This window comes from Miniopterus natalensis, chromosome 9, assembly GCF_054644295.1.
Source record: "Miniopterus natalensis isolate mMinNat1 chromosome 9, mMinNat1.hap1, whole genome shotgun sequence".
Lineage (NCBI taxonomy): Eukaryota > Metazoa > Chordata > Mammalia > Chiroptera > Miniopteridae > Miniopterus > Miniopterus natalensis.
The window spans coordinates 80,942,820-80,955,092 of record NC_142089.1 but is presented as its reverse complement, the minus strand read 5'-3'; the positions used below and the strand labels follow the sequence as shown (position 1 = coordinate 80,955,092).

At 61.9% G+C, this 12,273-nt stretch overlaps 1 protein-coding gene across 1 annotated transcript; it reads right to left on the bottom strand.

Annotated features, from left to right (window-relative positions):
• Positions 1–499: 499 nt before the first annotated feature.
• FOXC1 (forkhead box C1) lies at positions 500–2,826 on the bottom strand. The gene has a single exon (XM_087820696.1). The coding sequence runs from the start codon at positions 2,813–2,815 to the stop codon at positions 1,214–1,216; it is 1,602 nt and encodes a 533-aa protein (XP_087676822.1). The 5' UTR covers positions 2,816–2,826; the 3' UTR covers positions 500–1,213.
• Positions 2,827–12,273: the final 9,447 nt, after the last annotated feature.

The window sequence follows — 12,273 nt, the reverse complement described above, 5'->3', positions numbered from 1 at the left end:
TTCCTCTTACAAAGGAGTGAAAAAATAGGGAAAAAAAAATCTATCCCACACTTGGTTCACAGGGATGCATAATACACATCCCGATGTTTTACGTGCTACACAAGCCAGATACCCATCTGTGTCTCTCTGGAGGCACATTCACCTCCCCGGACACACAGGTATCACTGTGGTAAAGACTGCTGCTGACTCATGGGCATGCGATTTCCAAATCAGGTTCTGTCATTACTGAGAAAATGTATCTGTATAAGCCAACTCAGATCCATTTAGGAAAATACGTTTTTTTACTAGCCACAAAGCAAGCTGACTATATTTTGCAGGAGATGCTGCAGGGAAAAATCTAAACCAAAAGAGACTTTTATGTGAAATTTGACAGGAAATAGAGGGTTTCTCCATTTTTCAGAGATTTAAGAGGAGAATAGGTCATTTCTACTGTTTTAATCTCTGAAATCTTTTTTTCTTATAGTAATTAAGGCTGTATTAAAGCATCCAGGCATATAGGTGTCATTCAAATTGAATGGTAATTTATTAATAAACAAACAATGCGTATGTTCAACAAAAAGAAAGAAAAGATGATAGAGTAAGATTAATACAGTTTCCCTTTTTATAATGAAAAAAAGGCACAATGTAAGTTTCAGGCAATTTAACGTCAGGTTTTGGAAACACTTTCTGGCGTTTGGTCCACGACATCCAACTACAAATTAAAAATAAATTACTATGTTGAAATTTACATTTAAAAACAAGTCCATGAATAAAAAGAAAGCGATTTTCATATATGGGGACTTTTCCCCTCCTTTCAACATAGGATAAAATAGTATCTTACAGGTGAGAGGTGAGGGGGGGAAAGGCTGAGGGAGCGGGAGAGGCGGGGAGGGCGCGCGCTCCCGAAAAGCAAGAAGAAACTTACGTGTTATCTGCAGTAACACTGCCCTTTAATGAACCATGACTGTGCTGTCTCTGTGTGAAACAGTTTATGGTTTTGTTTATTTAGATAAGGCAACGTGGAGGTGGCTCTGAATTAATCTTTTAAGAAAACAGTTTTCTGTGTGCTGGAGCGTTGACCTTCTGGAGGGATTCCGTTCCCTGGTTTGGCGAATGTTTTTCGAGATTTTTAGAACCGGATTTATTTGGCTGGTTTCGATTTTGCACAGGTGGTTCTTCGGGCTGTTCCTGCGCTGGGGTTCGACGCAGTTCGGCTTTGAGGGGGGCGGGGGTGTCAAAACTTGCTGCAGTCGTAGACGAAGGCCCCGGACGTGCGGTACAGAGACTGGCTGGAGGGGAAGGCCATCTGACAGCTGCTACTCCCGTTCACCGGAGAGTTGTTCAAGCCGAGCCTCTGGGACTCGAACATCTCCCGCACCGAGTGGAAGTTCTGCTGCTGGCCCGGGTAGCCCGCCGCCGCCGCCGCCGCCGCCGCGCTGGCCAGGTGGCCCAGGTCCCCGCTCGCCTGGTTCAGGTACCAGGAGGTGAGGCGGCCCTGGTGGGCCGCAGGGTGGTGGCCGGCCTCCTGGCCGCTGCCGTGACTCAGGGAGGAGGAGCTGCTGCTGGTGACCGGGGGCAGAGAGTAGTCGGGCAGGGGGTCGTCCACCGCCGCGGCGCCCGCGCCCCCCGGCGCGCCCTGCAAGTGGCCGCCGCGCTCGCCCGCCGCGTACAGGCTCATGGCCTGCAGGTTGCAGTGGTAGGTCCCCGCGCCCCCCGCGCCGCCGCCCCCGCCCGCGCCGCCGGCGCCCGAGCCCTGGCTGCAGGGGGAGCTGTAGAGGGAGCTCTGGCCCGGCGAGTAGGCGCCCAGCGCCAGCGGGGGAGCGATGCCCGCGCGCGAGGACCCCGCGGCCGCGGCCAGGAGGCCCGAGCCGAGCTCCGCGGCCGCGCCCGGCGGCGATCCCCGCAGCGACGTCATGATGTTGTCCACGCTGAAGCCCTGGCTGTGGTGCGGCGGCGCGGGCGGCGCGGGCGGCGGCGCGGGCTCCGTGCCGTCCAGGCTCAGCGGCCGCGCGGACGGCAGGCTGCCCGGCGGGCTGCTCCCGCTGGACAGGCTGCTGCTGCTGCTGTCGGGGCTCTCGATTTTGGGCACCGCGGCGGCGCTGCCGCTGCCCAGGGCGGCGGCGGGGGACCCGGGCTGGGGCGGCGAGGGGCACGTACCGTTCTCGGTCTTGATGTCCTGGATGCGCACGGGGGGCGGCTGCGGCCCCGGCGCCGCGCCGTCGGTCGGCTCGGGCGCGGGCGGCGGCTGGCGGCCGGGCGGCGGCTCCTTGAGGTGCGGCCGGTCCTTCTCCTCCTTGTCGCGAAGCGCGTCCTTCTTCTTGAAGCGCCGCCGCCGCCGCAGGAAGCTGCCGTTCTCGAACATGTTGTACGAGTCCGGGTCGAGCGTCCAGTAGCTGCCCTTGCCGGGCTTCTTGTCGTCGCGCGGCACCTTGACGAAGCACTCGTTGAGCGAGAGGTTGTGGCGGATGCTGTTCTGCCAGCCCTGCTTGTTGTCGCGGTAGAAGGGGAAGCGGTCCATGATGAACTGGTAGATGCCGTTCAGGGTGATCTTCTTGTCCGGGGCGTTCTGGATGGCCATGGTGATGAGCGCGATGTAGCTGTAGGGCGGCTTCACCATGTCCTTGGGCTGCGGCTGCGGCGCGTAGGGCCCGTAGGCGCGGGCCATGCCGCCGGGGTACTGCTCCGCGTGCGCCGGGTGCGAGTAGACGCTCATGGGGGCCGGCATGGCGCTGTAGCCGCCCCCGGCCGCCGCCGCGCGGTAGTAGCTCTGCTCGCCGCCGAGGTAGGGCACCACTCCCAGGGAGCTGGGGCTGGACACGGAGTAGCGCGCCTGCATGGCCCCGCTCGCCGCCGCCCCGCCCGCCCGCCCGCGCTCCGCTCGGCCCCGCGCGCCGGCCGCCCAGTCCGACCGGGCCTCGCGGAGCCGGGTCGGGCCGCCGCCGCCCGGAGCCGACGCTGCGGCGCGGCCTCTCCCTGCGCTCGCCCTGGCTCCCGGGGCGCCTCCGGCCGCTTCAGGGCCCGCGCCGGCCGCGGAGGGGGGTCCGTGCCGGGGCCGAGGGCCGCACCGGGACGCCGCCAACGGCCCTGACGGAACTCGCGGAGCCACTTCCAGGCGGGAACGGAAAAAAGGAGCCGAAAGTAAGGGAACGAGAAGGCGCCCTTCCCGCCGCGCCGCCCGCGCCTTCCTGGAGGCTGCCCCGCGCCGCGGGCGAAGGCGGCCCGGTCACCAGGGCGGGGGCCGCGCGCCGGCCGCCTTCCCGGGCCCCGCGTCACCTTTTTTTCAGTCTCTCTCGCGCCGGCCGCTTAAGGAAGCATTGGAAAACTTCTGAACTTTTGAGCATCCGTCACCCAGGCGAGGACTTTTTTACGCAGTTACATTTTTTCCGGGCAGCGGAGCCCCGCCCCCTGCAGCGCGGCAGCCAATGGGAGGCGAGAACCGCCTCTGAATGAGCCGAGGGCCGAGCCCCGCCGGGCCGCGCGGTGCGGCCGGAGGACCGCGGGGCTGACCACACGCGCGCCGGCCCGCGGGGGCCCGAGCCCGAGCCGAGGCCCTGCCGCGTCCCGCCCGCGCTCGCAGCCGGCTGGCAGCCCCCGGCGCCCCGCGCACCCCTCCGCCGCCCGCGCCCGGCACTGGCGCGCACCCCGGGCCCTGGGCGCCAACGTCCATTGTCTCCGCAGGCTCCCCGCGCCTCCGGGCCCGTGCAGACCCTCCCTCCGCCCGCCGCCTCCCCGCTGTCGCCGAGTACCCGAGCCCCAACTCGCGCCGCCTCTCCTCACTCCGTGGCCGACCGGGCCCGCTCCGGCCCGGCTCCCCCGTCCGACCTTCCCGCTGACCTTTCCTCTCTCCCCACTTCTTGCCTCCGCTCCCGACCGTCGGGTGAACTCGCCGGGCTCACAGATGCCTCCAGACCTCCCCACCCGGAGGCCCTCCTGCCCGAGCTGGGGCTCCTGGAGGGAAGGGGTTCCGACCCCACCGCGGCGTCCCGTGACCCCTCCCCCGTAGGAGTCAGCGGAGGAAAAGGGGCCCTGCCCGGAGCTTCCGGCGGCGGCTCGCCCTGTTGGGCCGCGGCCGCCCCATCACGGGGCCTGCTCCTCGGCCCCTGGCACCCTTGGCGGCCCGAGGGTGCTGGCGACGCGGGCTATGGAAGCCAGGAGGCTCCCCAGCGCTGCCCTTCGGGGAGCGGGCGGGGTCCTCTCCTGCCCGGTCGGGATCAGCGGCGGGGTCGTCAGGCTGCGGGCTCAGTGACACGAGCAGGTGTAGTAACCAGAAGCAAACGAACGCACCCGAGAGCTTACCCGGTCTCCCTCTGCACACGCGTGGGGCTGCGGGCAGGCAGAGAGAGTGGGCGCTCGGGGGGATGCTCAGAATCGCCCCTGCAGGGCGGCTCGAGGGTCTGGGGTCTACGCACAGAAGGCGCGCCCTTGTGCCCACGCCTGAGATGTGAAGTTTCTGGGTGAGCGGGGTGCAAAGGGGAGAAGAGAGATGAGGGGAAGAGACGAAGGGCCAGGAAAGAAGTGGGCCTCCCGGGGCCTGCGGCGCGACTTTGCGTCTCCAGAAAAGACCGTCCTGGGGACTGAGCACCAACTGGACCCTTTCTGGAGCTGGGGGAACTGGCGCGTTTAGGAGATGTGAAGACGGGTAGCAAGGCCCGGGTGACTGTTCTGCTCCCCCAATTTCTGACAGTCTTTAACGCGAGGACACGTGGGGAGCCCCTTTTGGCTCCCCGGCTGGAATCTCAGCTTCCTCTGCGCGAAACTTCTCACGGCAGCTTCATCTGTTTGATGCCAAGGGCACTGGCTTGAGCAGCAGGCACAGCGCCGCGTCTCCTGAACCTTGAACACTATATATTGTCTCTCACGATGGACGTTCTGTGGAGAGAAGAGGACCTGCCTGCTGCTTCCAGAGAAGCCTGGGGGGGGGGGTGCCCGGAAGTTCCGATTCCCGAGCCGGGCTGGGGCCTGCGCGCCTTTCCGGGGTCCCTGGGACTCCTTTCCCAGGGCCCCTGGGACTCCTTTCCCAGGGCGTGCGCTAGGCCGCGCCACTGACGGGTGGAAGAAACACTTGCTTTGTCAGCACGAGGCTCAGTGCTTGGTGGCCCCTAAACTTGCGGGGAGAATGAGAAACCCCCAGACTTGTGAACTCGTGTCCGACCCCAGCCCTGCGCCCTGACCTCATGGGCTCCTTCGGCGGAGGCCTTCGGGGCGCGCCAGCGTCCGCATCGGGCCAGTTGCGTCAGTGCTCTGCCTAAGGCCCTCCGCATTCGGTGAACTGGGCCTTGAAGTTACGTTTCCAGTGCTCACGGTGCGCGGGGACCAGCGGCGACAGCGGCTCTTTATTTTGCGAAGGTGGGAGATGCCTGCGACCGACGGTCCGCGGCGCCCCCCTCGGTCCCCCGCGAGCCCCGGGAAGTGTAAACAGTAAACAGCCTGTTGTGCCCACTGCACCCCGAATAGCAGTGGGGTTCTGGGCTCCCAGCTTCGGGTATAAAGTTGCAGTTGTGAAATTAGTCTCTGGAATGCGAAAAAATAGAGGGGTGCAGTTTTATGAAGATCGACTTTCCACGGGCTTAGCTCTGGACAGTCTCCAGGAAAGATATTTGCGTTTGTGTTTATAAGCTCACTCGGAAGCAAACCTCCAGTAAACGGCCTGACTGTGTTTCGAGTGCTTATTTCTGTTGCGAGCGGCGTGATGGGAACGTGCAGGCGCAGATGGGGAGCCTCGGGGGGCACGGGCTAAAGTTCGCATTTCCCGGTTGAAGTTTTCGATGCCTCTTTCCTGCACCCGTCGGCCCCTCGCCCGTCTGCCCACAACCCGCGGCTCCGCCGGCGGAAACGCCCCGGGCGACAGCGGTAATGGCTGTTCGGAGGAAGCTGGGCCCGCCCGGCCCCCGACCCCCTTCCCCTCCCTGACCTGCCAGGCGGGGTTACAGCCCCGCGCGCCCGCCGCGGCTTCTCAGCGCCGAGGAGGGGCGTGACGTCACAGCGACATTTAAGACGAGGCCCTCGGGGCCCCTCGCGGAGAAAATCAGCGGGAGGGGCGATGTGGCGAGCACACCAGGAAATGCCGGGGTCCCGGGACCTGGTGGCCCCGCAGGCCCGAGTGGGGGGGGGGCGGTGCTCTAACGCCGGCACTCGGGGGCGCGAGCTCCTGTTCCAGTCGAGTGGAGCGCAGAAGGGGGGGTCCAGGAAGTGACCGCCCTGGGGCCTCAGCTCAGCCCTGGCGCAGACCTTCCCCCGGTCACAGACCCCTCGGAGCGTCCCCAGCGCGCCCCTCAGCCAGGCCGGCCCCGCCGCCCGCCCGACGCCTCCGGCCCGCGCGCTCCCCGCCTCGCCTCTAGGACGCCCTGGTGCTGCCTCGGGGCTGGGGGACGCTCAGGGAAAAGGGACCTCAGGCAGAAGAGAAGGGGGAAGGGGCTTCTCCTACTCTAGACGGTGCAGCGAGCCCGGGGGATTCTGCAGACCCTGGAGGGAGGCTGCGAAGCCCACAGCCAGCCTTCTGCGTCTCCTCGGCCCGCGCGCTTCGGGGAAGATGAAGGCAATGGCCCGGACAGTGCGCCCGGAAAACTCCTCACTAGACGGAAATCACAAACCACCGGGGCAAGTCCGTCTGGGGTTGTGTTTGAGCCGTGCAGGGAAGTGTGCTAGCTCCCCATCCGGCCTCCTCTGCGCGAACCAAAAGCCGGGGCCCGGCGAGCCCCCCACTGCCCGTGGCCGTCATTCGTTTTCGAACTGCAGCCCCGCAGGTCGCTCTGTCCTCAGTGTGACTTTTCAGCGAAGGGAGGAGGCGGGGGACAGACGTCTGGGCGCCCCATGGGGTCGGTTTCCATGGTCTCTCCTAGGCGGGGGCTTCTGAGCAGAGGGTCTGCAGAGGGTCCCCCTGACTCAGCCTCTCCTTCGCAGAAAAGCAATTCCTACAGAAAGTACAAAGAGCACTGTTTTTCGATTATGTTTTAAAGACAAAGTGATCCACGTTGCCTGTCTCCATGGTTTAACTAATTGGGTAGTTGCCCCCGTAGGGGAAACCCTCCCTGGGAAATTTATAAGCTGGGATAAGTGAATGTCATCCCCCAAGTCCCCGACACGGGCCGCCCCACTAATTACTTACACGGGAGAGAAGGTGCCAACATCTGCTCGTGGCTGTCGCCTCGGCCGGCCCACCTGTCGCCCCCCTGCGGGAAAGCCCCTGTCTCCCAGAGCGTTTGGGGGCGCAGAGCCAAGCTGCATAGCGAGAGAGGGCGCGGGGCTTGCGGGAAGCTGCGCTTTAACTCGGGTGCTCGGCCGGGAAGACCCGGGGCTCGCTCTGTCCGGGCGGAAGTAGAAGGCGACCGCACGGTTACTTTTCCTTGACGATCCCGGACAAGAGTCCAGTTTGTAAAGGGGCGGATGATCGGAGGGGACGAGCGGGGCGCGTGCGGCTCGTCCCCGCCGGGTGCCCCGCTGATGGGGCCGCGGCCGAAGCCCGGGCCGTGACCCGCAGAGGCACCCCGCCTCCCCGCCTCCCCGCCTCGGGACTTGGCTCCTTTGGGGCACGCGCCGCGCGGGGCCGAGCGGTCCTCAAGCCGCAGGGGCTGCGGGCGCGGCCAGAGCTGCGGGGCGGGCGGGCGCGGGCTGTCGGAGCGCAGGGCCCGCGCGCCTTCCCCGCGCTGGGGCGGAAAGCGCAGGCTGCGCACGGCCCGCCGGCCTAGCGGGTGTTAGAGGAGAGGCTCCGGCCCGCGGACAGACCCGCAGGCAGTTGGGGCCCGCGGGCGGGGTGAGGCCCGCGGCACCTTGCCAGCTGCTGGGCCTGCGTTCCCCGGGTTTCAGCCCCGCCTCGCGGCCGACCCGCACGCCCGCGCCGCCGCAGGCCTTCTCCAGCCCCAGAGAGACCTCCGCCGAGCCGGGTCCTCGACGACCCGGCCCCTGCGCGCGCCGGGGGACCTGAGCTGTGGGGTGTTCCTCCAAAAGCCCCTCATCCCACCCCGGGGCGCCACCCGACGCGACGCACTGCTGGGCTTGGTGTGGGTAAGGTGCGGGCACCCACGCACCCCGGGCCTGGTGTGGAGCAGCCGGGGGCCCCTCGCGGGAGCCGGCGGTTTGCACCGCTCTGGGCGGGGACAAGGCGGGCAAGCGGACTCCACGCAGCAGGTCTCCCGCGGCGCCGGCGGCTGGAGGCGATAGCCCGGAGGCCGAGGCCCCTTCCACCCCGCACAGGCTTCCCGCCTCTTCCCCGGGAGCGCGGGGCAGGGAGAGCGAGGGAAGCCCGAGGCCGCGCCACAGCGGGGCGCAGGTCCCGGCCAGTCCTCGACCTGCGGGTCCCCGGCCCGCGCGCGGGTCCGGGCGCCCGCACTGGCCCTGCTCGGGCTCCGAGCGCCCCCTGCCGCCCGCAGCCGCCTCTCGCCGCGCCTCCGACTGCGGGAGGCCTGGGCCCGCCTCGCCCGGGCCTTCCCGGGCCTTCCCTGGGAAGGGGCTCCGAGGGACAGGTCCCGGGCGGCCGCGCCGCTGCAGTGGGTCCCCGCAGGGCCCGCCTCCTGTCTTCACGCCCGGCAACCTCCCCAGGGGCCAGGCAGGAATAGTCTGGTCGTGAGGTCCGGTGGGGAGACCGCCTCAGACCCGGGGCACAGACCTGGACGTTTTGGTGCCTGGAGCCAGGGGTGACGGGTCCGAGAGCCAGCCACTGACTGCATTCCTTCCAGGCGACCCTTTAATTGATGTGCACATTACAGAAGAAGCAGGGCCGCTTCGTCCAGTGAATTACACCGGGGAGAAGCCAAGTAATGTATTTACTGGCAGCCAGATTTGCCAATAAAAGTTGCAAATGAAGACTGCTGGTTTCCAGGAAAATGTACTTCTGTTTTTTAACCACTCCTTAGTCTTAATTATGAAAACCTGAACCCCCAAAGAACCGGCTAGAGAAGAGGACCATTGAGCGGCAGGGGGCGGCTGCCGGTGCGGTCTCACCCCCCACGCGCGTTTACACGCCCCAGAGACGCCGCGGGACGACTGCGGCTGCGCCCACGGAGAAACTTGCCAATATTTACATACACTGTAGACAGACACGGGCTAGACGCTGGCCGGCAGAGGTATGCATTCGGATTAGCGCTATTTAGTTTGGAAGCAAAGATATAAGAAAAGATAAACTATGGCAAATAGAGAGGCAAATTTCCACAGAATATTAAATAGAAAAAATCTATGAGAGGAAAAGGGGCCCTTGCTCTGTAGAATGTAGTTTTGGCTGCCCTCATATTTTTTAAGGCCAGTAGTTGACTACAGTTAAACTATAAATAGGCCAACAGGCAAACCAACCAAGAATTGACTTTGATGGAGGCCCCCTTTTGCTTGGGGTCACAGAGACCCCAGTTGGGATTAGGAAATCTCTGCCCTCACCAACGGGGCAGCTCCCTGTTCTCCCCAAAGCTGGACCCTCCTGCAGACACCTGGTTCGGGGCAGGGTGCGAACACTCACGGGGGGCGAACTTGTTTGATGTTGCATTTCTCTGGTCTCAACCTCAGACCCTTAAACAATAATAACAAGGCAGGTGGAACGCCCATGTTATCATTCTGCCGAATGCTTTAATAGTCATTTCATTTAATCCTCACGAGGTCCCTGATATGGGTACTGTTATCTGCATCTTATACGGAGGAAACTGTAGCTTAGAGAGTAAGAGCTTGCCCAGGGTCACACAGCTCTCAGTTTACTTCACGGTATCACATGGGATCGTTGATGTGCCATTAAGAGCAGGAAAAGTTAAACTGTTAAGCACCAGCAGAGGTCTCATCTCCATTTCGATGTTAAAATAATGCATTTCAGACCAACGATACATTGACTAACCCAATTAACCCACAAATGCATGGAAGCTGTCTTTAAGTTCAACATTATTCTAACAGCCAGGTATAGAACAGCATACCCGTTGCTGGACATCTTTGTAAATACTGATAGCCACCTACATCAATGCTTGGATCTACTGTGTGTGTGTAAATATACTTGACCTGCACTGGGCTGGTATATTAGCACACATGTTCCAGAGATGCTGGCAGTAGTGATAGGAGGGGAAACAATATAAGTACATGGACAGGAAAATGCTATGCATGTGGGCAGGGACATTTCTATGTAAAGGAGTAGAGGTCCCACGGCGGGGCTGACGCAGGTGCTCTCATTTTGAATGACATCTGAGGGCTCCTCTCCTGGGCTTCCTTTCTACTGAGCTGTCCCAAGGAGGTTCTCCAGGAAATACAGCCAGTGGGAGAAGAGATGATCTTCCCTGCCCCTGCCCCTGCCCCCATGCTGGACCTGCCCCTGTTTGCAGCCTCTGCCCCTGTTTTCAGAGGAACTGGACAGAGGACCCTGCGGGCTAGGAAAGCTTGGACGCTGCAAGAGAACATGAGCATTTCCACTGTCTTCTCACGAGATTCGGGAGGAAGGAGGCTGAGGGGAACTGGGCAGCAGAAGGTGGGTTTCAGGCTTGGATAACTTGCAGGACCCTGTGAGGGACTGTTTGGCAGTCATGGGACTCATGTTTTTCATGTCACAGAGAGGGAAACTGAGGATCCCTTGAAGACAGCTGATCTGAGGTCTCCCACTTCTTAAGTGGAGGCTGCCCCCAGGACTGGCCGTGTCTCGTCCAGCCTTCCCTCCTCACGTCGCCCTAGCTCCTCAGCCTGAGTCCCTCCAAGGCCCTGGTGTCCAGTGCAGTGGGGGCCTTTGCCATGTGTCCTGTGAGGAGGGGGTGGAGGCAAGGAGAGGGGTGGGGACTTTTCTCTTTCTAGGAATCCCATCCATGCCCATCTGGACTTGGTCTGAGCCTAGAAGATAGATCCGAAGTCCAGCAGTAAGATAGGAAGGTGGCCTGGGGCACAGGCCAGAGGCAGACCTGAGACCTCAGCCAGGCCTAGGGGGGCGGGCAGGGGGGCTGCCTCTCCCACCCAAGGGGCTCTGCTCCCTCAGGGGACAGGACAACATCATGTCTTGGGCCCCTCAGAGGTGCCCGGGGGAGCCCTCTGTGCCAGGATTTCTAGCGTCCTCCCAGGAAGAGCCTGGCGTGCCCAGTCGCAGCCAGTGGGTCTCCTCAGCTGGTGGCCACAGCAGGCAGTAGGCTCCATGAGCCAGACTCCCCCAGGACTGCCCGAGCCCTGCCAGCCGTGGCGACAGTCTGGGACTGTCCTGCTTCTCTTCAAGACCAGCCATTGTGGGCGTCTGGTCTGCTTTGTTTGTCCCCACAGCGAGTGGAGGAAGGTTCTTTTAAAGGCTGGGCTGCTGTGTTCACACACGTAATCCCGACCCAGGGCCTTGTTTAGTCTATCTCGCTGACGTCCTTCCTGAACAGATGGGAAAAGGAAACGATTCTCTTAGCCATTTTTGCCTTCACTGTGCCCCAGCCCATCCATCATTTTCTCACCCACTGTCCCTGGGACAGCCGGGCCTGCTGCCTGCCCAGCAGCGGAGAGTCCCCGAGGCAGCGAGCGGCCGCCCTCGCGACTCCTTCTCCTCTGACACAAAGGTTTACATTGTGGGACGTGCCCATGACGAAACAGGCCCCAGATTAGATAAGGGTAAGTGACACTTTTATAAGGTGTTGGTATCGGCTTAGGAGGCATTCTCTCTATTTGTGAGTGTGGTTGTAATAACAGTTTGTTTTTCTACTTCTCTCTCTTCTAACGTAGACAACATATGGACACACTGTGGCTCAGCAGGAGGAGGACCACTCATTGCCCAAAGGGGCGAAATTAGTCACTTGCCAAGAAAGAGCAAGTTGCTAAAGGTTGCTGACTCCTGGGCGCTGGCCCAGCCCCGGCGGCCGACCGCGTGGTAATTCCTCCTGAGGAACACCCGGCGTGGTCTTCATTGTCTGCCTTTATGGGCGCTTGCTATCAGAGATCATTGTTAGGTGTGTTTGCTTTAGGAAGGTGCCCGTCCAAAGGCGGAACGTACCCTGGGAAAATGTTTTGGGAGGAGTCGGGCAGGGTTTACATAATAGGAAAACAGACGGGGCTCCACCCTCTCCGCATCGAGGCAGACAGTCCCACATTTTGTTTCATACCAGCCACATTGTCTACTGTCTGCTGGAAGGAGGTTAGATTTCTAGTAAACACCACTGCCATCAATGTCAACTGTTTTCCTGGACTTGTTTCAGATGTAGATCCCGACGCTTTGCCCACACTAGTTTGTCTTTGGATAGTTTAAAACAGGGCGAATGCACTGCAATAACATTTCCCTTTACTTTTAAGTGCATTTAGGAAAACGTGTGTTTTATATTTCCCCGTAGTTTGACTTTCCCTTGATTACGCATTAACTGGAGGAAAACAAACTTGTTTTGCTTG

Coding starts and splice junctions, on each gene's coding strand:
- FOXC1 (XM_087820696.1), bottom strand. CDS start 2,815: ATGCAGGCGCGCTACTCCGTGTCCAGCCCCAGCTCCCTGGGAGTGGTG.